The 25537-nt window shown below is 45.8% G+C and overlaps 1 protein-coding gene across 4 annotated transcripts in view; it reads right to left on the bottom strand.

Annotated features, from left to right (window-relative positions):
- Positions 1 to 25089, bottom strand: part of NTRK2 (neurotrophic receptor tyrosine kinase 2) — a gene marked incomplete at both ends in the record, with an annotated part of 320362 nt that extends 295273 nt beyond the window's left edge. For 3 of the 4 annotated variants that reach the window (XM_080819658.1, XM_080819659.1, XM_080819660.1), the window contains one exon: positions 23418 to 23629. In XM_080819658.1, the coding sequence (XP_080675784.1) occupies positions 23418 to 23629 (212 nt within the window). Of the gene's footprint in view, positions 1 to 23417; positions 23992 to 24479; positions 24698 to 24967 lie in introns of those variants that run through there. The other variant, XM_080819661.1, reaches the window with a different exon arrangement.
- Between the last annotated feature and the right edge of the window lie 448 nt (positions 25090 to 25537).

The raw sequence follows: 25537 nt of genomic DNA, 5'->3' as shown, positions 1-25537 counted from the left end.
GGGCGCCTGGGTGGCTCAGTCTGTTCAGCATCTGCCTTTGGCTCAGGTCATAATCCCAGGGTTCTGGGATTGAGTCCCACATCAGACTCCCTGTTCAGTGAGGTGGGGAGTCAGCTTCTCCCTCTCCCTCTACCCCTGCTTGTGCTCCTTCTCACTCACTCTCTCTCAAACAAATAGAATCTTTTAAAAATACTAAAAAAAAAAAAATAAAGTCTAACCATATAAAGCATTTCCGAGGATGTGGGGATTTCTCCTACATTGTTGGAGGGAGTGTAATTTGGTACAATCACTTTGAAGAGCAGTTCGTCCTGCAAAATGATACATCAGACACTTTACAACCCAGTAATCCCATCTCTGGGTATTTACCTGAGAAAAATTCTTACGTGCGCGCGTGCGCGCGCGCACACACACACACACACATACGTACAAGAATATTCACTGTAATACAGTCAGAATTTGAAGTCAGAAACCACCCAGGTGTCCATCAATTAAGAAACAGAGAGGGTGTCTGGCCGGCTCAGTTGGAAGAGCATGCAGCTCTTGATCTTGGGGTCGTGAGTTCAAGATTAGTGATATAAATAAAAAACCTAGGGGAAAGAAAAAAGAAAGAAAGAAACAGGAAACAACCAGAGGGGAGGTGGGAGGGTGATGAGGGAAATAGGTGATGGGGATTAAGGAGTTCACCTATCGTGATACAGGGGTGATACATGGAAATGTTGAACTATATGTTGCACATGTGAAATTAATAGTACACTGTATGTTAACTATACTGGAATTAAGGTTTTTTAAAAAATTTAAAAAGAAACAGAAAAAAAATAAGGTTTAAAGTTGAACCAGATCTCCTATTTGAGTAGGAAGAGATCATCACGCTGAGTGAGAAGGCTACATAAGCAAAATTGCACGCTGATATGTACAGATGATACATAATGATTTATGTGAACTTTAAAAAATACACAGAAAACAACACTGCATAATGCTCACAGTCAAGGATATTTGTAAAACATAAAAAGAAGACTGCGGGAAGCCCACCTGGGGAAAGGAGGATGGTTCTAACTATTTACCTTATTAAACTAGAAAACTATTTCTTATTAATAAAGACTTGTAAAAAAAAAAGACAAAATGCTAGCATGCCAGTTCGGAATGTGAGTACAAGAAGCATTTTTTTTTTTTTTAATTTTTAAACTTCGGAAGAAAAAAGAAAGAAGGGGAAAGGGAAGAAGGAAGAAAGGGAGGGAGACAGGAATGGAAAAAGACAGACAAAGAAAGCCACACAAGTAAAGTGACTTCAGGGACGCTGGACCCCAGGGCTTCGGGGTTAGAAGGTGTTCACATACCCCCCAGGCTCAAGGTCCTGATTCCCTAGACCACTGAAAAGACAGTCTTGAAAGCCTTCTGCTCCTGGCCCCAGAGCCCTGGGCGGGAACCAGGAGATTAAGGAGCATGTTGGACTGCCCCCTACCGGTGATTTCCACGTGCCTCCCGCAGGATATTGGCAACACCAGGCCTGGAGCCCTCAGCCGCAGGGTCCCAGTCAGGGTTAGGAGGGAGAGAGAAAGCGGAGGCCAGGACACACAGCTAGAAGACACATATCCAGGCCAGGCTTTGACTCCAAAGTGTCTTGAAACTCCGAGGGCTCTTGACTGAGTCAAACTTGGCTTAATAAAGCCCAGGGTTTTATTAAAACCAAGAAGTGTTTCGTTCCCCTCGAAGCAGTGGGAAAGCCTGGCATTTGGGGCACAAACCTTCCTCAGGAGCTTTCGCTCCATGATGACCCCTAACTTCTCCGACAAAAACTTAGGCCCCGGGTGTTTTAAGGTACAAGACATCAGCCCAGAGTCCATGTGCCAGCACCTGTCTGATAAGGAATCTCAAGAATTAGCAGTTTTGGTTCTTCACAGACAACTAAGTTTCTGCCACCCTAACCTGCAAGCCCTGCCTTCATTGTCTTTTAGGCAAGTCATCAGCCTTTAAATGGTGACATGCAGACACGGTAGGTTTGGGTTTATTTTGGTACTCCTTAAGAATTTCTCTATTTCCCTCCTTGGCCTCCCAGCCCCTATGGCCCAACCCTCCATCAGTGATCTGTCTAGAATCATTGCTGGCCTCCAGCCCTCCTGTTTTGCCCAAATATGCCTTCCTTCTTTCTCAAATCTACATACAGGACCTCACCTTATGAGCGTTGTTTTAATAGTTGCTTTTCACTTTTGCTACATACCAGAATCACTGCCTATTGCCTTAAAAGCTGAATCGCATATTTAAGGGGTTTTTCAATGAATTCACCCAAATCTATTCTGGGACTCTACACTACCTAGAATACTGATTGATTTTGGGGAAACACCAAAAAGAATTTTTTTCCAATCAGAACATTTTTAGTCCATCAGTTGGCAACCAATTTTTTTTTTTTTTTTTTTTTTGGTTAGCATTTATTGTACTTCTTAACTTTGTACTTAAGAATTAGAGGGGGGGGGGCACCTGGGTGGCTCAGTGGGTTAAAGCCTCTGCCTTCGGCTCAGGTCATGATCCCAGGGTCCTGGGATCGAGCCCTGCATCGGGCTCTCAGCTCCGTGGAGAGCCTGCTTTCTCCTCTCTCTCTGCCTGCCTCTCTGCCTACCTGTGATCTCTGTCTGTCAAATAAATAAATAAAATCTTAAAAAAAAAAAAAAAAAAAGAATTAGAGAGGGGGTGCCTGGGTGGGTTAAGCCTCTGCCTTCGGCTCAGGTCATGATCTCAGGGTCCTGGGATCAAGCCCCACATCGGGGCTCTCTGCTCTGCGGGGGGCCTACTTCCTCCTCTCTCTGCATACTTGTGATCTCTGTCTGCCAAATATATAAATAAAATCTTAAAAAAAAAGAATTAGAGAGAATGTGGAGTGTCTGGATGACTCAGTTGACTGAGTGTCTGCCTTCAGCTCAGGTCATGATCTCAGGGTCCTGGGATGGAGCCCCACATCGGGCTCTCTGCTCAGTGGGGAGTCTGCTTCTCCCTCTCATTCTCCCTCCATGCTCTCCTTCTCAATCTCTCTCAAATAAATAAATAAAATATTTTTTAAAAATAGGGAGAATGAAGGCTCTCTTTGTGCCCACAATTGTATTTTTCTCTTAACCTACCTGACCCCCAACTGAGCTGTTAAACTCCTTAGAGGGAAAGGTCTTATTTATCTCACTGCATCTCGCTTCCTAGCATAGAGCTGATGTTCTTGGGATGTCATTGACTTAAAGCAATCAAACAGATCCACAGGTTCCCCACTTGAGAGTTTTTATTATCCCATTAGAAAGACCAGACATAAACACATATGTGTGATAACAGGAAACAATCAGGTACAAAGCAAAGAAACGAAGTAAAGACAGTAGACAGTAACAGAGGAGGATGGAGAGCCAATTTCAAAGGCAAAATTAGTCCAATCTAGAAGCAAATTTAGATTGCAAGCATACAACATATTTAAACCAATGAATTTTTGTAATGATGAAAACTGATCACCCTTAGAAGAGGAGCATTGATTTCCCACTGGCCCCCTCAGTCTCAAGAATGTTAAGACTAGAAATGGCCTGAAAGAGTCTTCAGATACCGGGTGCCTGGGTGGCTCAGTGGGCTAAAGCCTCTGCTTTTGGCTCAGGTCATGATCCCAGGGTCCTGGGATCGAGCCCGGCATCGGCTCTCTGCCTGCCTCTCTGCCTACTTGTGATCTCTGTCTGTCAGGTAAATAAAAACAAAACCTTAAAAAAAAAAAAAGTCTTCAGATCCGGTGATCCTTGACTTTGAAGGAGATGTCCTCTGAGGGACAGTGGTCACTGCCACAGTATTTGATCAGCAGATAAGAGAAGGGTCCAAGCAGAGGTCCAAGCATGCTGAGAGGATGCAGTGGAAGGAATTACAACACGTGACTGGGCAGGTCAGGAGAGGCCTAAATGGAGGTCAGGGCTTGCAAAGGGACCAGAAAGTGGAAAGGTAAAGAACACGAACATAAGCAAAGTCCATACTATTTGCCATTTAGTTCCAAAGCATCTCCAGTCTCAACCTGACATCCAGGACCTTCATTAAGACATTTTCGGGAGGGGAAAGAATTTCCTCTCCTTATGCTTAACAAAAAGCGTACGGGTGGCTTTTTTGGAAAAGAAGAGAGAAGAGGTAATTTTAGGCAAAATTCACAGAAACTTTTCTGAATTACAGGTTCCTGGAAAGGGTACTCATCCCATTTGAAAAGATTTCACATTGGCTTGAACAGCCCTACCAGATAATTCCTACAGGTAATCTTCCAAAGGAACAAAGAGTGGCTTTAATGCATCTTGTCTTTGTGTGTATGAGCTCAACAGCAGTATTGCTCAAAAGTAAAATTTCCCTTTAGCTTAGACTTTATTGCCTGAACTGTACTTTGGCAACACATTAGAAAGAGAGGGAAACAGCAGTGAATATTTCTAATGGCCACTCTTCCAAATGGAATCGCTTCCTGCTGCCCGAGCCGCCTTCCACAGCAACCCCACGCCACTACCAAATAAATAAAGAAGCAAGCTAATAAAAGTAGAACTCATACGGCCACATGAGATTACGATATGCACCCAGGCTTACAGCCATGGGGGGAGGCATTTCCGTGCTGATGTGGACGGGATCCTCTCTACCAGAAGATTTCTTTCATAAGGAATAGAATAATCCTTAAAAACTACTGCCCGTGGTCTCTGGGTCCTACGCGAGGCAGCTTCAGTTTCTCAGCAAAAATGCTGAAAGTTTTGAAAGTCAATCCCTGAGCAGGTGCAAGCAATAGTTTGATGGACTAAAGCCAGACTCCAGGTAGGAATATCTCAATCTATGCTTACACGAATACACCAGTAGACTGGCCCGTTCTTAGGAGAGGGCGCATCACCCCAACTGTGAAGATATGAATGCAGAGAAGACCAAGTAAGTAAGCATGCTCAAAACTTGAATTCAAACAGCCTACTAATGCATGCTGTGGGGCATGAACACTTCCAACTTCTTTTCGGCCATGGGCATAAAGGAACACCAGTAATTCCCTTCAGTGGAGTGCTGTGTGGCAGGCACTGGGGAACCCAGGATGAAGGGTGCCCTTTGACACAACAACGGTACCGGGAGAACGTTCCGATTGCTTCCACCTTGCAGAAGAGAAAACAGAGGCAGAATCATGCCAGGTCACTTCCCCAAGGTCACACAGCTGTCGGAACAGGATCTGCACACATGTCTACCGGCCTGGAGAGTCTGAGCTCGGGGCCGCTGTATCACACCACGAGGGCTACGGACGTGTAAATCCAGAACCTTCGGTACAGAACATTTCTAAAATGTCTACAAAAGGGACCTTCACAGGTAATCAAGGCCTAAAAACAAGGGTCGATGGAGAGAAACGAGAACATTTTACAGGAGGCTCTCGTGCATTCTGTGGACATAGACCTGTAACCGGTGATCAATGAGAAATCTGCAGATCTTTCCACAGGGCCACGCTCTGGGAACTGCGGTTTCCTAGAAGAGCCTGACTACCCCAGGAATTTAGGAATTCAAGTGGCTGGGAAATCATCTTTGGAGTCGTGCAAGGGATAAACGCACTCCGCTAGCTTCACCTCTTATGAGGTCTATGACGAGGGGACCAGGGGCAAGTCCCCAGGACTCCACAGCCTTGTCTGTCAGGGTATTGGGGAGATTAGGAGACCGCCCCATGAGGGCATCGGAGGTCCCATATGAGGACCTCCATTAATGCTAGTCATGACCAACAATCAGCAGAGGACGGAGGTTCCAGGGCTGTCCTGGTCACCCCGCAGCTGCTGAGCTTACTCTCAGCCCGCCTCCAGTGCCCACACCCGGGAAAGAGGACATTTAGACTTGATAATGTCTCTGTTCCCTTCAGCACACACATTATAAGAAAACGGCAGCAAACTGGTATGAAGGAAAATTACTCTCTGGGTTTCTGAGTATTTATACAGCATTTTCCTCTTCTCTCTCGAGAAACAAGGGCGTTGCCACCAAGGAACACCACAATTCATGACCAGAGAAATTGATGATGGAAAAAAAAAACCTTAAAGTTGGCTTTCTATATAAAATATACCGGTCTTCTCCCCAGGAAAGGAGAGTTTAATTGGACTTATGAGGATAGCCTTCCACATAGACTTATGACTGGACTCCAGCCTACAAATCATGTGACAGGTAAACCTAATAAGCTGACCAGAAGTCACAGCAATCACATGAGATCCAGATCGACATCTACTCAACGCGGGGTCCTTACTTTTATTTTATTTTTTTTACATTTTCTTATTAGCCGCCAACTTTCCACATGTGGTCCAGGTCGACATCTAGTCAATGTGGGGTCCTTTAATTTTATTTTTTCACATTTTCTTATTAGTCACCAACTTTCCAAAATTTCACATTTTAGAATTCTGAATTTCCATATTCTTTAAAACAACAACAACAACAACCTGAAGGTCTGCCAAACTGGACGAGCATTTCTTCCTGGCAAGGGTCGGGACAAGCTGAGTAACACTGCCCCTAGAGGTTTGGGGCACATTTCCAGTTGGTCCCATTCCCGCTGATCTTGGCTATTTCACCGGCCCATGGAAAGATTCTGTGACACCTGACTTAATGCTCCCCTGAGACGTCAATGCTCCAACTATCCTCCTCCACTGATAGGTCATCTCCACACACAGACATCTCTACAACGAGTCTCGTCAAAGAAAACGACACAGCGGCCCACAACAAAAATACCTCGTTTTTGTTTAAAAAGTTCCTTCTACCTGTCCCAGAAGCTTTACATGCTTCCTCTGTTGTTAAAAACTGAAACTGACAGAAACATAGCCAAGTTTAATTTTATACTTGATAGAGTGGTAAATATAAGCCCCAGGAGAAGCAAGGGATATGGGCTTTTTTTTTTTCCTGACCAAAAACACAGTTTTCTTTCCAACTAATTTAATAATCATTGCACAGTTCACATTAGGTCTCAGAGCGTTCAAGAAGTCACAACCACCTACCATGAGTAAATGGAAAGACAAGTAAAAAAACACTCACCGTGATGGAGTTTCACCATATTAAATGAAGAGCCCTAGGGTGGAAAGGGTCCAACAGTCAACTACTGTGAAGAAAGGGGCTCAAGTTCATAGTCAAGCTAAAGTTTTTAGTGTGGGCGGATATCGTCTAATGTCAGTCAGCATGAAACCCCCAGAAACACGAGTCGGCTCACTAGGGGACTGGGGCTGCGCTCTGCAGCTAACTCATCCTGGCATGCCCTCGAGGGGCCGGCTCTCTTGGGGTTGGGGGCACCTCAGGAGCCTGAGCAGGCTTTTCTTCTGGCTGGGAAGCCATCTGGTCACACGTGCTCCTAGCAGCTTCTAGACTACACCCACATCTGCTGTGCTCTGTGGAAGGAACTCCAAGGTCTCAATGGAGCATCTGTCCACACTGTGGGGCCATCGGAGGGCTGCTTCCCTGCTGGCCTGGGTCTGCCTGCCGGCACCTTCCCAGCCCATCTGCAGCTGCGGACAGGGTAGCTTCCACCTGGATGAGCACAGAGGCTGGGCTGCTTGGTCTTTGTAAAAGGGTGTCAGCCCCTCCATCTGCTTGTCTGAGTTCCAAAGAGAAAGGATCTGGCCTTAACCAGTACCAGAGATTAAAATTTTCCAGCCTCTGGTCAGAGGAGACAACATCAAATCGTCTGCCATCCAGCTTCTAGTCCAGCAAAGCCTGGTCAGCCAAGGGGACGGCAGACCGAGTTCCCATGTGGCATCGGTTTTATAATGACAGCCCTGGGAGATTAAATTTGGGGGCCACTTTAGCCTCCTTGCAGAATTGATGTCCTTGTCACTTCCCCCAACTGTCACTGGCTTTCTCAGTAAGAAGAAAATGAAATCTTCTGTGTGTTTCACAAAAGCCGCAAATTACATCACTCATTGTCCCTGCAAAAGAAATTCCTTTCAGAACATAGTGCCAGACAAAGCTATGTTCCTGTGGAATTAGTAGGCATTCTCTTTATCAATAATGAGCTTCTCTTTTCACTGCCAGGAAGTTGAGAACAAATGTTGCACTCAGTTACAGCAACTATGTCAACCATTCGAGTTAGTTGGGAGTCCTAGCCCCTTTTTTCACTCCTTATTCCCTCCCTCTCATTTTTACCTTAGTGACCTTCCTGTGTAAAGCAATTATGGCCAATATTCCGATACTGATGATAAAGTGAATAACCGTGACATTTCTAGCATTCATTCAATGCAAACGAAGTGGCCATTATGACCAACAGGCCAAGACTACAGAATTACCTGGAGTCGTTTTCAAGAAATGGATTAAATAATTTCATCCACCATGTTTTTAGGTTTCAGGGTGACTGTTCACAAAATCTTCCTGCAACTCCAACCCGATGCATAAATTATCTTGCATTAAAAAAAAAAATGTCAATTCCTCTTTCCCCGCTATTCTAGGCCAATCAATGTTTCACTTATGCCTAGTGAAGAACTTCCAATGATTAGCCCAGGCCTTAAGAATTCTAAGAAGCATTCAAGTCAGCACTAATCACAACAGAACACAGTTCTGAAAGCTCTTGGCCTCCGGTCGGGTCAAATCATTCCATATGAAGAGCATTTTTGGAACTAATATTTCTGCTCCAGCTCTAGGACAGATCAAGCACGGCACAGAGAAAAATGAGCATCAGGCACAACGTCAAGAAAAGAGAATGATTCAAGTGGTAAAATTTTAGGATCTCTGTGTGAAGGTCTGTTTTGATTTTGGCACAATTTTTCATCCAACATTTATAGGCCGTGGGAGTAAGGAGAGCGATAGAATGTGAGCAACACTTCCAATTTTATCTTCACTGGTTTCACTTCACATGTTAACCTTTAGTCATTTTTACAGAAGGTTAGAGATTACTTTCTTTGGAGTGAAACTACAAAGATGCTGCTGAAAAGGGATCCCAGTCGTAAGTGGTTGTGTAAGGCCACAGTACAGAGTATCTATTTTGCAGAAAGGAAGTGTGAGTGCATCTAAAAATCCTAAACAGATCTCTTACAAAAACTTTAATTCAAGGAATGCATCACAGTTCAAAAGGATGTGTATTTTTGAGGTACTCCAGGTTAGTCAAATTCACCACAGATCAAAAGTAAAAGTGAGGTTGCCCGGAGCCGCAGGGAGGGGAGTGGGGAGTTGTTTAATGGGTACAGAGTTTCAGTTTTGCAAAATGAAAAGGGTTTTGGAGATGGAGGGTAGGTGGCACACAAGTGTAAATGAACTTTCACCCCTGAAATATACCCATAAAAAATGGTTAAGATAGTAAATTTCATGTTATTCCACCACAATGTTCTGAAAGATCTTTCTTTTTAAAGGCTTTACAATTAAAGAGTGAGAGAGACAGTTAAAAGAGAAAATGATGTACAAAGTAACTGATGACCTCCAGACTCCCAGGGAGCTGTTATCAACAGACTAATAAATAAAATGGACCGGGACTACGGAACAAAACAAAGTTGCAGAACAAAGAGCGTGACCTGAATAATAGCTATAGCGGAGCCGGGACTGCTCAGCACACCAAGGGTCCGTGTCCCACTCGGCGGAGCGTGCCGGGTCCCACACAGGAGAGTCACAGCAAAAGCAAAAGGGCAACAGTTGCACTAAAGGGAGCCAACGCCCTTTACCTCTGTCCTCAACCCCAGCGCCTGTCCAGTGCCGTGCTCCAGGTAGATTTTCCGGCTTTTCCCAGCTCCCCCAGCCCCAGGGAGCCTACTGTCCTTCAGAATATAGTCATGAAGACCCACACAAAATAAAAACATCCGAGCTTTATCTTTTAGGTATGAACATTTTACATGTGTCAGCTCATTTTAACTTCACAGAAACCCCATGAGAAAGGTTCTGTTTGTCCCCTTTGACAGATGGGGAAACTGAGACACAGAGAACTTGAGTAACTCATCCAAAGTAGCGGGGCAAACCAGCATCACAGAGGGGCTCTCCACCCACCAAGCAACCCTGCCTGCCAGCCTGCATCCTCCCTGACACAAAGGCCCAAAGAAAATGACAAATTACATTGTTGACCCTCCTCTGTCTGCCAATGGACATTTTCAGTGATTTCTCAATTGGGGAAAAGAAATGATGAGGAAAGGGACTTTTAGACACAGTTTGCAGAATCCCAGGATCCTCCTAGGGTACCACTAAATATATATATATATATATATATATATATATATATATATATTCAGCCATAATGAGCTGATTCTTAAAATATTGCATTCAGATCTAGACCTTTCAGGGGACCTTTAAAAATCTGTATGGGGAAAAGAGAAAGGTGGGAGCTGGTAACTACTGACGTTGAACAGTCCCCATTCGCTACTGGGGACAGATCTGGGCTTGGCCGGTCTTTCTGGGTCTGTGATAGCTCAAAGCTGATGATATGGTCAGGGGGGAAATCTCCACGCACTGTCTTTGCTGGAAACATGGAGCCCCGTGCTTGACAATCCCTCTGAGGAGAGGACCACGGCAACGGCAGGAGCAGTCCGGGTACCCTGTCCGCCCCCCGTGCACACTCCCATGGCATAAGCCCCCTCTATTCCCGAGCCAGCCCAGCCCAAAACTACGCTGAGGCAGAGGTCAGATCCCCAGGGCAGAGGCCCAGAAGGCATTTCCCTTTGCTCTGGGCAGTGTCCAGGGACGTCAGTGGCCCTCTCTCTGGTGGTCCTCCAGCCAAGTTCCTCCAGATGAAGTAGTGAGTCTACAGGGCCGACAGGATGCTCCTACACTTTTCCTGTTTGACTTAGGAGGATTCCAGAATTCCCCACCCAAGAACCCTGAGTCCACTTCCAGAGCTCATATGGGGCTTCTCTGTAAGTCTGTCCTCCGGAGGGTGTAGCCGTGCTATTTTTAGACACACTCCTTGGGACAGCAGTGTGGGGGACAGGGAATGTCTGGGGTTGCTGTCTGTGGGGGTGTGGATGGAGTTCTAACGTACAGGCTAGACTCTCCTCAGAACTTCAAGAGAGGAGGGTGGGGGGTGACCTGACTGGGCACCCCCACTGGTGCCCTTCAACAGGCCATATAAAATTGGGAGCTCGCCTTAGTCTTGTTACCCAGGACCCAGAAAAATGCCTGGTGGGCAGGACATGTTCAAAAACATACTTGTTGACTGACTCACTGACTGAATAAATGAATGAATTGACCAATCGATCAACACATATATGTATCAACAGTCCACTGCTGTCCTCCAATTCAGCCACCTGTGGGAAAAGAGGACTTTGTCAACAGAATATCTTTTGTCCCCTGAACTGTATGTAGCTATAAAACACAATGAAAGGAGAGGAAAGACTTTCTAGGGTAGACTGAGGCAAATAAAAAGCTCAAGAGTGCCCTCAACATGCCAGAAGACACTCTTCATTGGTGAGAGAGAAATTTCGCGAAAGAATAAATGAAATGGTAGGTTCAACCCAGAGGGTCACCATGAGAGCCAACGACTCAACCAGAACTACGACTTTTCTCATGAGACGTAAACATCACGTGTTGGTTCCACAATGCTCATTCTTTTTTAAAAATTTAACTTTCAAAATACACATGGAGTCTAAACTACTTTCATTTGTATGTATATTATGAACATACTGCAGCTCATAAACATAAATAAATGGATGTTATTTATCTCAAGGGGGAATTATCTTTTTGGATTATTCAACACAATCTGTTCACCTATATACTTCCCCACTCTATTTTAAAAGCCTCCCAATCTCATATGTCTATCAGTTGTTTTATGATCAGTTTTGCAAACAATGATCAAAATTTCGAGATGCCTGATAGTGTTAATTATTATAAATATAAAGGAAGTCCCATGGAACATTCACAGGATCAGGCCAACGCACCTTGATTGCAAAGACACAAAAGTATATGTATCGGATGGTACGTTCAACTGGACCTGACACACTATCTTTTTTATACTCCTGATGTCTGCAGTCCTTAAAGAAAAATGAACAGCCTCGACCAGCCATGGTACAAGAAGGATAAATCACATCTGCAACCTCACACCAGAATCACTTTGTAAGTGAAGCACTTGAAAGGCAGTCACAGGGAAAACTGTAACTGAGCCACAGGGATAGCCATTCTTAGCTCTTACACAACAGAAAAACCACAGATCTTTCTCATTAGACCTATTTGTTTGCTGGAGATCAGATGTCCCTAGAATGATTCTTCTCCCCTGGATCTGCCTCTGGTGTTGAGTTGGCCTGTTGTGCTCCTCTCGTCATCTGCTTGCCCTCATCCTCCCATTTCTTCTCTGTCCCTCCTTCCTGTTGGATACACAAGACGCCTGCCCCAGCAAAGCTTTGCCTCTTTTCCTTTCCAGCTATAGCTACACTATTTTTTTTTTTTTTTTTTACTGTGCATGAACCAGCGTTGTGGTATTTAATTCCATAAAGGTTACTTATTCCAACAAACATCTTAACCCAATGACTAAAAAGTCATGGCTAGAAATTTCCCTAACTGACAGCCCAAAAACAGCTAGTACGCGCTCTCGTTTGGAAATCTCAATGATAGATGTGTAGGGAAGTGCGTGCACGCACGTCTGTACATCCACGTGTCCGTGTACGAGGCGGAGATCTAGGGCACTGTGCTGGGTGCTGGGGAAGAGTGTGACCGAGATGCACGTGGTCCTCACCTTCATGTCACTTATGTCCTCATGGTGTGTACTGATTGGAAGCCAGGCACGCATTTATGTCGCTAAGTGACCTGTTCTGGAGTTGGGAGAGAGCACAGGGTGGGGACACAGCCCAGAGGCAGGGAGGCAGGAGAATTTAGCCAGAGATAGAAGGCAGGGGAAAGGTGTCCCAGGCAGAAGCCAGAGAGTTCAGTAAGAGCATAGCTCCAACAGGGGAACCCAAAGCTCAGAGAGGCTGTATCATGTCACCGGACAAAGGAAAAGGCAAGATAGGAGACTAGAGGTTTGAATTTGAGGATCCAGTGCTTTTCAGACTCATTAAGACTGGCCTAAATATATAAATGTAATGCTGTCTTCGTTTAAAACACCAACACAATATGGGGAGAGCTAGGCAAGCAATTCCTACAGTCTGTATGGAAAAATGATCATGCAAAAATAACTGAATATTCTGAAAGAAAAGACTAGTGAGAAAGACTAATACTTTGAATAGAAAAAAAATAATAATATAAAGCTTTAGGAGATTAAAAGTATAATGCTGACAAGTAAATAGACAGACTGACTAGCATAATGGATAGATCCTAAAATGGCCCAAATTGTTAGTTGAAATTACTGGGGGACAGGTAGAATTATATAATCTACAGCACCAAGAGACCTGATTAACTATCTTGAAAAAAATCACAAAACTATGTTTTAGTTACCTTCTTCTTTGTATGCTGAAAATCCAGATGGAGCAAAGCTTTAAATATGAAATAATGAAAGTAGTAGAAGAAAATGACTTTTTTTATACTCTCGGGGGTGGGGGGGGACTTGTAGCCACATTTAAAACACAGAAGCCATAAAGGAAATAATAAATTTTACTCCAAAAAATATACAATATATTTACTACTAAAATATATAAAATATACTACCAAAAAACATACCAAAAAGAAGACATGCCATAACCAACATCAGAAGACAAGCCAATCATTAGGAAAGGTATAAATTTTCTTTTTTGTTACATAGAGCTTATGAATACATTTCTTTATAGATTTATTTATTTATTTGAGATAGAGAGAGACAGAGTGTGCAAGTCGAGGGTGAGAGGCAAAGGGGGAGAGAAAGAAAATCTTAAGCAGGCTCCCTACTGAGTGTGGAGCCCAATGCAGGATTTGACCTCATGACCCTGAGATCATGACCTGAGCACAAACCAGGAGTCCCGGACACAGGCTCAACCTACTGAGCCACCTAGGTGCCTATGAATTCACGTTTCAAAAGGCCACCCACCCAATAGATAAAGAAAATAGCTAAGGGATAAGACAAACATAGTTCACTGAAAAAGAATACAAACGACTTACAGACACATAGAAAGATTTCCAACCCGGATCATAATTACTGAATTGTCAAATAAAGCAGTGAGTGCCCAGGAATAGGACCGACAAAGGTCAAAAGGTTTGGTAACAAATAATACGGCTTAGCGATAGAAGAACCAGTGCCTCCTGGCTGGGTGGGAGAATGAAATGATGGGATCGCTTTGCCAGACACAACAGCCGGTATCTGTAAAAAATCACAAACATCTTACAAATGTCCCTGCAATTCAAAATCTGGGATCTTTTCCTTAGATAAGATCACGCACGTGTGCGAGAACTTGCGTGCAAGGTTGTTCAAAATGAGGTTGGTTAATGAAGAAAAGCCAATGGACTACTGAGTGGCTTCGAACAGTTAAGGCTGGCGTACATGTGCTGATAGAGAAACATTTTTACGATACAGCCTTATGTAAAAAGCAAACAAAACAAAACAAAACACCGCGCTGCAGGACAGTGGGTATAGTGCGCTTTCATGTATGTACAAACAAAAAGGACATATGTATACATTCATGTATGTGAGTAGACTCTAGGAAGCTGAGAGGTGAGAGGGGTTAACTTTTCATGATATGTTCCTTTGCACTGTTTGCATTTACCACGTTCAAATATAACTTTAAAAAAAGCTAATCACAAATAAAATTTCATATGGTAAAATGAATGCATTTCAGAGAAAAGTTGTGCAAAACCACTTTATGAATCTGAAAGGTTCCCAGGCTTGAGCAAGGCTTGGCTGAAGGCACTAACCTTTCCAAAGAAAGAACGTGTCACTCAGAATTGGTGCTGGGCAGTAAATGAAGGAGAGAGAAAGGAGTGTCCATCCAGGGGACACAGGTCCTCGCCAAAGTACTTCAAGTTCTGCATTCCCTTTGTGAAGGCACTCCCATTATGGAGATGGATGCCTCCGGCAAGCTTAGCTTAATGCCATTTAACATTTTAAATGCAGAATTAAGTGCCCTTGCTCTAATTCCAAGATCACCCAGCAAGCTTCCAGTTATAATTAGTTAGTTCTCCTTTATAGATCTACCGGTGTAGGAAACAACCGTAATGCTGATCTGTGCATTTGGGTCCTTGAGATTGTCATCTGCCTTATTATGGAGCAATGGAGTGACAATCTGGAGTGTTGTTTGCTTTTGAACTACAAAATAAAAACAAAACAAGGACAAACAGGAGGCGCCACAGGGCAGTTAGAAGCAGGGACATAATTAGATCAGCATTTTAGGAAGACCACACCCACACAGTACGGCAGAGATGCGCAGAGAAGGGCCAAGACTAGGAACAAGCCTATCGAGTGGAAAGGTTTTGCTATATTGTAGGCCAAAAAAAAAAAAAAAAAGAGGATTTTTTTTTTTTTTTTGTGGTCCCCATCAGGGACAGTTTTCTAAACAGGTACTGTCCACTTCATGTACTTTTCAGTAATTATATCGGCAAATCCACATTTTCACATCTGCTCAGAACACCAGCCCCTGGATGTATGTTCTGACCATTTCAGCTCCCCGGGGATGCCGGGTCAGATGCTGTGAGAGTGTGGACATGAAACCGACAACCCACCTCGCCGCCCCGTGCCCCTTCCAGTCATGCCAGGCTCCTGGACACTGCTGCTTCTCCAGCTGTGTTGAACTTACGAAGCCATTCAGTGGGAAAGGTCACGGTCAACCCACAGGACCTGCAACCCAACATTTCCTCATGATCCCTTAAAGGGGCTTTGTAGCCAGGTGCCTGCCTGAGTGTGTGTGTGTGTGTGTGTGCGCGTGCGCGCGCATTGGGGGCAGTGGGGAGAAGGATAAGAAACACCACCAGAACCAGAGGAAGGAGAAAGAGTGACAAAGGGAAGAAGCCCAGGAGCAGTCCAGGAGCAAAATCTGCCACCACACTCAGACTGGGCTGCGCTGCAGAGCCCCACCTTGAACCTGGGAACCAACTACAAAGGTGTCCTGGTTTGGGCTGCGCTGGGGTTTCTCTGCACCTGCCAGAGAACGCAGAGGCCATCATGCTGTGCTCCCACTCGCCCAGCCGTGCCCAGCCCTGTTCACGCACTGCACGGATGGGTGCACCAAGGCTTGAGATGGGAAGCAAAGGACAGTCAGAGAATTCGGGGCCAGGCCCCTCTGCCACCTCACAGGAAGGGACGGGGAAGAGAGAGGAGGGCACACGAAACAGAGGCAACCGGTGGCAAGACCTGGAGTTTAGAAGAGCCTCCCTTTTGAGGGTGTGCTATGTTTCAGAGGGTGAAACCAAAATTCGACTATCTTTTTATTTAAATTACACTCTTGTAGAAATGTCCCAAAACGCCTCATTGTTTTGTTGATGTTGAGAAATGATCACAGTGGACAGACACGATGGGTCACTGAGTAGCCAGGTTGGATAATGGTGTTAAAGGACGAACACTCCCTTCGTCACTCAGGTTCTCATCAAAAGAAATCCAGAATGATTAAAACAAAATTAAAAGTCAGGGTGGGGGGAGGTAATGTGCAGCATGGTGGCTACAGTTAATACTGTGTTGTATATTTTAAAGTTACGGAGAGAACAGAACAGATCTTCCAAGTTCTCATCTCAAGACTGGACTCAAGGCGGCGATTGTTTGACGATATACACAAATATCAAATCATGTTGTACACCTGAAACTAATGTTGTGTGCCAGTTACAGCTCAACAGAAAAAGAAAAAAAAGAGTCTAGATGGTTTCAGGAAGTAAATCCTAAATTATTAGGAAAATTTTACACTTCCAGATAAGTAAATCTGAGAGGACCACACCTAATAGAGTTTTACATACATGTTTCCATCTCCACAGACACATCACATACACACATAGAGTCCTGGTGTGTGTGTGTGTGTGTCTGTGTGCCCCAAGGACTGTTGGGATATGAATTTTATAGGAAAGCGTGGGGTATGGAATAGTAATAAGTCCTCATTTGCAACAGAAAAGAGATTCTAGACGGTGTGTGATTGTTACCATTTTTATTCTCTACAAGAGGATGCCATATTCCCAAGGGCACACAAATCATTTATCTCTTGATAATCTAACGCATGGTGCAGGGGGAGAGGGTGATGGGTATCATGGGGAGAAGCCCCAGTCCACCTCCTTCCCACCGCCACGCCGCTTACTTAACTTGTGAACATTTATTTGAAGCTCTCTACACTTCTCCTAAAGCTGCTTCTACTCTCGTGCCAAATTTGGGCAAGTGGGGCTGAGCAAACAGAGCCCTAAGCGAGATACTGGCTGATAATAATTCTACATGTGAGTCAACGATCTTCAAGCTTGCTCAGTGGCTAGTCATTGAGCTCAGCCATCAATCCTGACCAAAGAGAGAAGTCAGTGGCAAAAAAAGGAGGCAGGAATGAATAAGCACACTCTGGCCGCTGGTCTTGCATAGGAGGTAAGACAGGCTTTGCACGAGGGCTGGGGGGCCTCAATGACACAACCACCCTTGACGGTGGCAAAGGCTCCAGGGGCAGCAGCTGGCATTCTGTCAGGTCCACTCTGCCCTCCCTCCACACCCAACCTGCCAATGTGGTCCAGCAAGCACAGGGTTAGTGTCCCACATTGCTGCCAGCTGGGGAAGGTTTTCTCTGGAGCCTGACTTTTGTGTATGATTGGCTTAGAGAAGAAAAGGCTTGAAATTTAAAAACAACAAAAACAAAACACTGTCGTCGAAACAAAAAAATGTATTTCTTCCGACGTGAAAGTAAGACCATTGTTTTGGGGTCCACAGCTCATGCACTTTTGAATCGCTCTGTCTCCAGTAGAGACAGCGTGGCCCAGATTTGGTCCAGTACTAAGCATGTCTTCACATGACCGACACTTCCCAAAATGGTGGGCCGTGGTTGGGGTTAGTCCGCTGGTGCAGAACAAAAGGGAGGAATCCTGAAGCAAGGGCCATGCCACCTTCCTTTGAATGTCAGGAGAAAGAGCTTCTAGACCCACGCTGTCTTTAACATACCACAGCTTAGGAGACTTTCCCGGCCTGGTTCCTGCAAAGGAGGCTAGAATGGAGCATTTCTGAGACCTTCTCCTTCTGTGGTACCAATTCTAGGTGACTCTGTGTGTGTGTGTCTTTGGACTCCGCAGCCCAGCACGAATATGCCACCAGCTTGGGGGAATTCAGGGGCAGACACTGAACACAGGCACATCTGACATTGTCACCAAAGGCCCTCAAACTCTCACACCACCCTCTGCTTCCTAACTGGTGTACAAACCACGTGATCTCCATAACTGAAAGTTGGTGGAACCTCAGAGCCAGGAGAAATGTGGCTGAGCACGGAAATCCAAAGCCCTTGGTTTACATCTGACAAGCTCAGGCCTAGAGAGTAAGGGGCTGCTTCAAGATCAGGTCACTCCCAATTCCAGCTCTCTGTGACATCTGGATTTTCATTGTGTTTTTCTTTTTTCAACAGGTAAACTCAGCACCTATGCGTTACTCTCCTTCCCAGGTTTATAACACTCACAAGCACTCACTTCTTCATCGCCCAGATCAATATTTACTGACTTCCCGGTCCCTTGGACAGCCCAGAGACCAAAGTGGTAAGAAGGCACCCTGATTATGTGAGATCTTTGCCTTCTTTAATGGAGATCGATCAGCAATCAAATGTGGAGTGAAAATGATCAGGCCACTGCAGGGCTCAGACCTCTGCCACCTGGGGGGTGGGATTAGGGAGTTAAACTAACTAGACCAAGTAGATTATGAAAATGGTCAATCAGCTACTAACCCAAGGTTCACGGGTTCCCCTCTCCCTTTCTCTCTCACACACACCAAATGAAAAAAAAAAAAAAGTGCCTGTCAAAATAATCTCTCCCCCAAATCATCCAGTTGCTCTATAAACTCCAAGAGGCACCAGAACTTGGCAGTGCACCAAGGGCCAGCAGGTTCAAGGCCACATTCTACCCTATGGCTTTGGAAGCTACAAGAAGCTCTCTAGAGACATAGTAAGCTAGTCTGAGGGCTAATGTCAGTGTGTGGTGTTCAGTACCAGTTTAATAGTGTTTTTTCCCCTAATAGCCAAGATGAGCAATGAGTTAACACTGAAGGCACTTGCTTAGTACCAAAGGCCAAACAAAAACAAAAACAGAAACAGGAAAACAAAAAACAAAACAAAACAAAAGGAAAAGAGAAAAGAAAGGAATTCCCCTTCCCCAGCTCAACAAGAACTCTAGGTTTTATACTCTGACGACCCAGATATAGTCAAAGAGATCATACAGAATGTTCCTGGGGAGAAAGAGACCTCAATTCTTAGCTATCCAGCCAACTTCTCAGCTTAGAAAACGTCTTTACAAGGGAATACTGAAACAGACACAAACAGAGGTTTATGGGATAGAAACAGTGAAAGATTTTAAACAGAACTAGACTCAGCTCTGGGGAACTGTGACCACATTATCTCAACTTCCCATTACTTGCTTGTAATAACACATAACCCAGGCCCTTCCCCTAATTCTAGTGCTCTGAATTCCCATAAGGAAATATCACTTTTCGGAGAAAAAAAAAAAAATCAAACACATTTTCCTGTATAGTCAATGAGAGGTGATGGGAAGGGGGAGGGGGAGAAAGTAGGGTCAGAAGGGTCGAGGGCCTTTTTAATTGTTTTACCCAATGTAATGAAATCCTCCTTAATGCAGAGATTGAAGGGCTAAAACGAAGGAGGCTTCAAATGGCTGTACTGAGCTGAATTCTGTAAATACCTACACCAGGAAGATTGCGTGTTTTCAACTCCAACTTGCAAGTTGTGTTAATGATGCAAATTAGACTGCCTTATTTATTAACAAGTCCGGTGTGGCTTATGTAACCACACTCAAAACTTAACTGTGCATCTTAAATGCATGGAAAGCACAATCCACAGTTCTAGAACCCCCAGTGGAGGGGCTGAGAGGTAAACATCAGAGTAATAAAAACGGATGCCTCTCACCGAATCCTTCTGAATGCCAAGATATTTGTTTCTAGTACAATTAATTGCAGTGGAAAAGCTTACTAAGGTGAGGGGGCCAAAATCAATGTATTAATGACATCACATTACAGTCGCTTAACCAAGCCAACAATTTATTGCACATAGAGGCTCTGGCAGTGAAAGCTATTTATGTTGTACTAAGAGGAAAAATATTACACTTGTCTCCAAATATGACCCCCAAATCAGAAACTACCCCCCAAAAAATTCAGAGGAAAAAGGCCATCACTGAACTCCATAAAATAGGAGCAATGTAAAAACAAATGCCCCCTTTCACCACCATATAAATAAACTTAACACTTCCTGTTACTGAATGATACACTGAAAATGATTAAGATGGTACACTTAACATTAGGTGTTTTTGACCTCAATTAAAAAAAAAAAATGCATGCTGTATCTTAGCCATGTCTTTTAGCACTTGACTGAGACAGAACTTGTCCTTTGCAGTACATTTTGGCATCTGATACAACAGAGATCCAATAGCCAGTTACATAACTCCAACAACAGGCTTGATTCTTGAATCCCACTCATATGGGACGATGGTACTGGTTTTAGATTTAATCTAGCATGGCTTTGGTATAACCATCTCAGAGTAACAGAAGTGGGTGTAAGCAGCAGTGTGATGTTGGGCAGGTCTCTGTGGACAGAGAGAAGAGAGATGTAGGGAAATAGATCATGTTGGTGGGTAAAGAGTATGAGACAGATTACTAGGACAAAATTTTTGATAAAACAGGCTCAAACGATGACTCTAAAAATGAAATGTCAGCTTGGCTTAAAATATGCACGTAGAAGCAAAAAAATAAAACTCTCCCTCTTAATAAATCTATGCACATAGTTTTAGAATGTTCTACCATGGGCTCTCTCTGAACGCAAAGAGCGCCGTGGTGTACTTTTCCCCAAGTGTATGGATATTAACTGATGGACCATTTTTAAATGATATAGTAAACTGATGCTTCAGCAAGTTCTAATTATAGTTTATTTACTTCCATTTTTCCTATTGAAAAAAAGAGAAACAGGAAGTTTCAGCTAAGCACCCTTAAACTGGAACTTTCAACCAGGTTATTTTAGGAATACCATTGGGTCTCATAACAAAGTAAAAAAAGAAATAAAAAATAAAAAACTGTAATTTGGTTCCAACTGTAGCTGGTATCCACTGGCCAAGAATGCAAAAGCTGTTCAAACAAATATTAATATGTAAGAAAAAGAGCCAGATGGTGTCATATATGGATGACAGGGAAACAAGCTCATCCACTGATGTCATTTTGATATCAAAACAGCAGAATTCAAAATAATCATATGAAGTGCTTTCCAAACAAGGATTTCGATACATTTCACAAGCCCCTAGCGCACAAACCCGCTGGGCTCAGACCAAGTTGAGGGGCAGAGCTGAGCACAGACTTTTTCCCAGAACTCACATCTAGCAGCCCTGTTAGTGTCACTAAGGAACGTAATTCCCCATCTCAAACACTAACCCTACACACCTCCCCATGGTCTCGATCTCAGTGGGTTTTCCAACCAAAAGAAAAAAATAAATAAATAACAGAAGAAATGAGGAGTGCCACTGACAACAAACACTTTGGTAAAAATAAAAAAGCATCCTTTTTTTTTTTTTTTTTAAAGCCTGGAGGTGGGAACCTGCCATCAGGTATTACAGAAATAATAGCAGTTGTGAGAGCTGATAGAAGAAAGCTCAGCTCAAATCTATTGATTTCATTAATACCAGGCAGCTAAGACCACTAAGGTTTAAAACAGTGTTTTTTATATTTAAAGGGAGTTTTATTTTCCTTTTTCCCGATTAGGGCCTTAAAAATATTACAGTGAAAAAAAAATGTTACAGTGAAAATGATTGGCTCAATCTCCTTTCCTCCTTCATTATAGATGCATCATCGAATACAGAATTTCAAAACCACCACCAACAAAACAAGACGTCTCACTGTATAAAGGCACTCTCCCTGGTCTCGAAATAGTCCAAAGGGCTCTGAATTCCATATGGCTTCCTCCATCTGACTACGGACTCCCCATCTCATGAAAAAGACACAGATCCTGATAAAAGGCCACAGACACTTTGACCAGGCCAACCAGGGCCAGCACAGTTGGGACCCTACCCACCCTTCCTCTCCAGCTCTGCCTGCTCTGATCCTTGCCAAAAAAGAAGAAGAAAAAAAAAAAAAAAAAAAAACACAACACCCAGATCCCAGCCTCCTGGATCCAGCCTGACAGTTGGTTCCTTCCAGCACATCTCAGCTCTGCTAGGCCTGCACATTCCCCTCTGTGCTGCTGCCATTTCCTTTTGCCCGAGCCTTAGAACATGAGCATCACCAGCAGAACAAACAACAGAGGCTAGGAAGGTCTCTTACTTACATTAAAAACAGGTTATCTCAGTCAACTACGTTGGCAGAAACAGGGTGTGCGTTTTCTGGGGAGGAAAAAAAGCATGCGCACTCGCCAACCGGAAGGCCACAGCCCAAGCCCTACTTTCAGGGCTGCCTATCTGAGCACGGAACACTGTAAGGAAAACCGGGAGAAACTTTGCCTTATGATCCTCTGCACGGATGAATAAAATCTCATGCCAGTGAAATGCAGGCAACGACCAAGTCCCTAAGGGGAGAAAAGACACCTCTAGGAGAGGTGACAGGGAATGCTGGGGAAGGCACTGGTGAATTCCCACTTGGTAATGTATTTGTCACAAGCCCTCAGAACAGGAGGACAGAAATACATGATTTGGCTTCTGCATCAGAGCTCAGACATTTCCAGGGACATAGGGGTCCGTCCCATGCTGAAGGCAGCATTCTACACACTGCTTGATCATCCCACCTAGTCCTGGGATAGTACTCAATGGCCAATTGAGATTCATAATCCAAATGGTCTCAAAATTATATCTCTGGGAAGTCAAGTCCAAATTAAATCAGACCAGGCTTTTAGGCTTCCGACGAGCACATTTTCCCTTTCAAGAGAGCGCATTTCAACACTCAGAACTTCTCCTCTTACAGACCATTTTCCAGGCCAGCTCTGGATGCCATCTCCTGACAAAAATCTGATCTATAAAATGGAAAGGGAAACCAGTGAACTCCAAACCTCAGCGAATGATGTTAAGGGGGCAACTCTAACCTCCTTCCACAGATTTCCAAAAGTTCATTATTTTAACCTCCTTCCTAGTAAATATTACTGGAACTTAGAACCCAACATACACTCAGCACCTTAGGAAAGAAAAATGTCCAAAACTAAGTTATTGCATAAGGAAAGCCTAAAGCACACCCAGCAGGGTTTTGAAATAGAGTGTATATGGAATCCCTCCCGGAAAAGAACATATATATTTATGTTATTGACACATACAGTATACTTAAAACTTATTTTCAACTGTCCCCTTCTCTCGGCGTTAGCAGCCCCAAGCCAGATAAACAGGTAACTGACGGATGGCCCAGCCCTGCATCTCCCATGTATGTCTGACTTCTCCCCAGACTTGAGATAACATTCATGTCCCAGACAGACATGCCTGGCCAGCCCCAGCCCAAGGGGCGAGGAGAGAAGGAAGGAGGAAGAGCACCTCCAGGAACTCACATTTCGGTGATGTTCTCAGGGTCTGCACTGTTAGGCTCCAACCTGGGAAATGCCACGATGCCCGGAGAAGGGTCGCTGCACCAGATTCGGGAGGTGCTGCATTTGCAGGACGTGGGACAGGCAAGAGCGGCCCTCCAGAAGCCCACAACCAGCCAGCAGAAGCCCCAGAGCCGCGCCATGGCGGGTCCATGCCACCTCGTCCAGGACGACATCCCTAGCCGCCAGTGCCAGCCCGAGTCGGACTGAGTACGTGTCCCCGCGCTGCACCGGCCGGCCTCCCCTGCCCCTGCCGGGCGGCCTGTGCCGCGCTCGCCGCTCCCTCGCCCCGGTGACTGTCGCGGGAGCGCAGAGCCGAGCGTGTCCGTCGCTGAGCGTGTCCTGGCGGTCGGCACCGTTTACAGTGGCCGGGGCATCTCCGGCTGCCTCACAGGGGGCGCTACCGCCGCTCCGAGCTCGGCCGCGGCCGCCACTGCATGGCCCGGCGCGCAGAGCACCGGCCGGCGGCGCTGCCGGCACTCCCCGGGACGCAGGCTCCTTGCTAGACGCGCACTGGGATCCGGGACGCACCTCGGGGCTGAGGACAAACAGATACGCGTGAGACTAAGCTCAGGACCCCTTACAGCGCGCTCGCCGCACCCCCACCCCGACCCCAGCCAGGGAACTGTGGATGAATGCACGCCCAGCTCCAGCCCCAGAAATAAACTTGCCCCTCGATGGCACTGAAGCTGCCGGGACCACCGATGTCCCCCCCCCCAACAAGCCTGAGGTCGAGGGAGGGGAGACAGGGCAAGGGTCCCCGAGACAGGATTCCATGGCACAGGCCGGGCGAAGGACCCTTTAAAGGGGGACGCGGAGACTGCCGCCGGCGGCGATGGCTCCGCGACGGGGGCCCCCAATGATGCTGCAGAATCCGCCACGGCCGCTGGGCGCAAGGGGCGCGGGCAGGTGGCGCGGCGCGGCGCGTCCCACCTGGGGAGCCGCCACGGCCGCCCCGGGAGGTGGGGGGGAGGGCGGGGGACGGCGAGGGCCGAGACGCCGGAGGGCACTGTCCGTGCTGCTCACCCGGGCTCCGGCGCCTACCGCCCGCCGGCGGCGCCTGGGTGCAGGCTCTTCCTGCCGCCGGGCACTGAGCGCGGAAAGCGCGAGCGAAGGAGCGAGCGAGGCTCCTGCTCCAACCCAATTCCGGGAGCCGCCGCCGCCGCCGCCGCCGCCTCTGCTACTGCTGGCGAAGTGACGTGAGGGCTGACGCAGAGCAGGGGCAGAAACTCCAGAAAATTAGTCTGAAATCCAAAAACACACACGCTCATACACACACAAACCCATAACACCCTCCAGACAAAAGCAACGGGGAGGGGAGGGGAATCTGGGGGCGAGCGGGGAGGAGGGAGGCATCGGTGCCACTGGCCAGGAGCAGACAGCAGCAGCATGTGGGAGTTCATACACGCGCACACACGCACACATCCTGGCTGGGTAGACGCGCGCGGCTGTGTGTGTGTGTGTGTGTGTGTGTGTGTGTGTGTGTGTGTGTGTGTGTATTGAGATCCAGGTACCTCCAAGATGGACCGTTCCACGGCTCGACGCCTCTCAGTCCCTAATTCACACCGCGGTCTCTTCTACCATCGCAGTAGAGGCTGTCTCCTTTTTTGAAATGGAAACCGGGCTCGGTTCAGCTCTGAAAAATGCGCTGATTCTTATTATAGGAATCCTCCCTCCCCTCTCCCTCCCCGCTGCGTTCTCCTTTCCCATCCTGCCTAAAAGGGAGGGCGAGCCAGTCTAAAAATAAATAAATATTGTAAACACCAAAACGTGTTCGGCATTGGTAACCAGGGATAGCCGCCCCCATTCCGGGCCATCTATTTGGGGATCCGTGATTTTGGAGGGTCTTCCTGTTGGTGCTTTTGCAGAGGGAGGGGAGTCTCCAAATGCAACTCTAGCTTTCTAAGTGGGTCTTTTTCCTGCCGTGTTCCGGCATCACACGCCGGGGAAATAGAGACATGTGAGGGGAAGGGAGCGCGCCTGACGCGTATTGGGTTCCCTAAATGCGCGGCAGCAACCCTGGCCTGTCCGATGTGTGGCGCCGCGTCATTTTCTCTCATCCTTCAATCTGGCAGGATTCAGCC

Source organism: Martes martes (genome assembly GCF_963455335.1).
Source record: "Martes martes genome assembly, chromosome: 12".
NCBI lineage: Eukaryota > Metazoa > Chordata > Mammalia > Carnivora > Mustelidae > Martes > Martes martes.
This window is presented reverse-complemented; position numbering and strand designations above follow the sequence as displayed.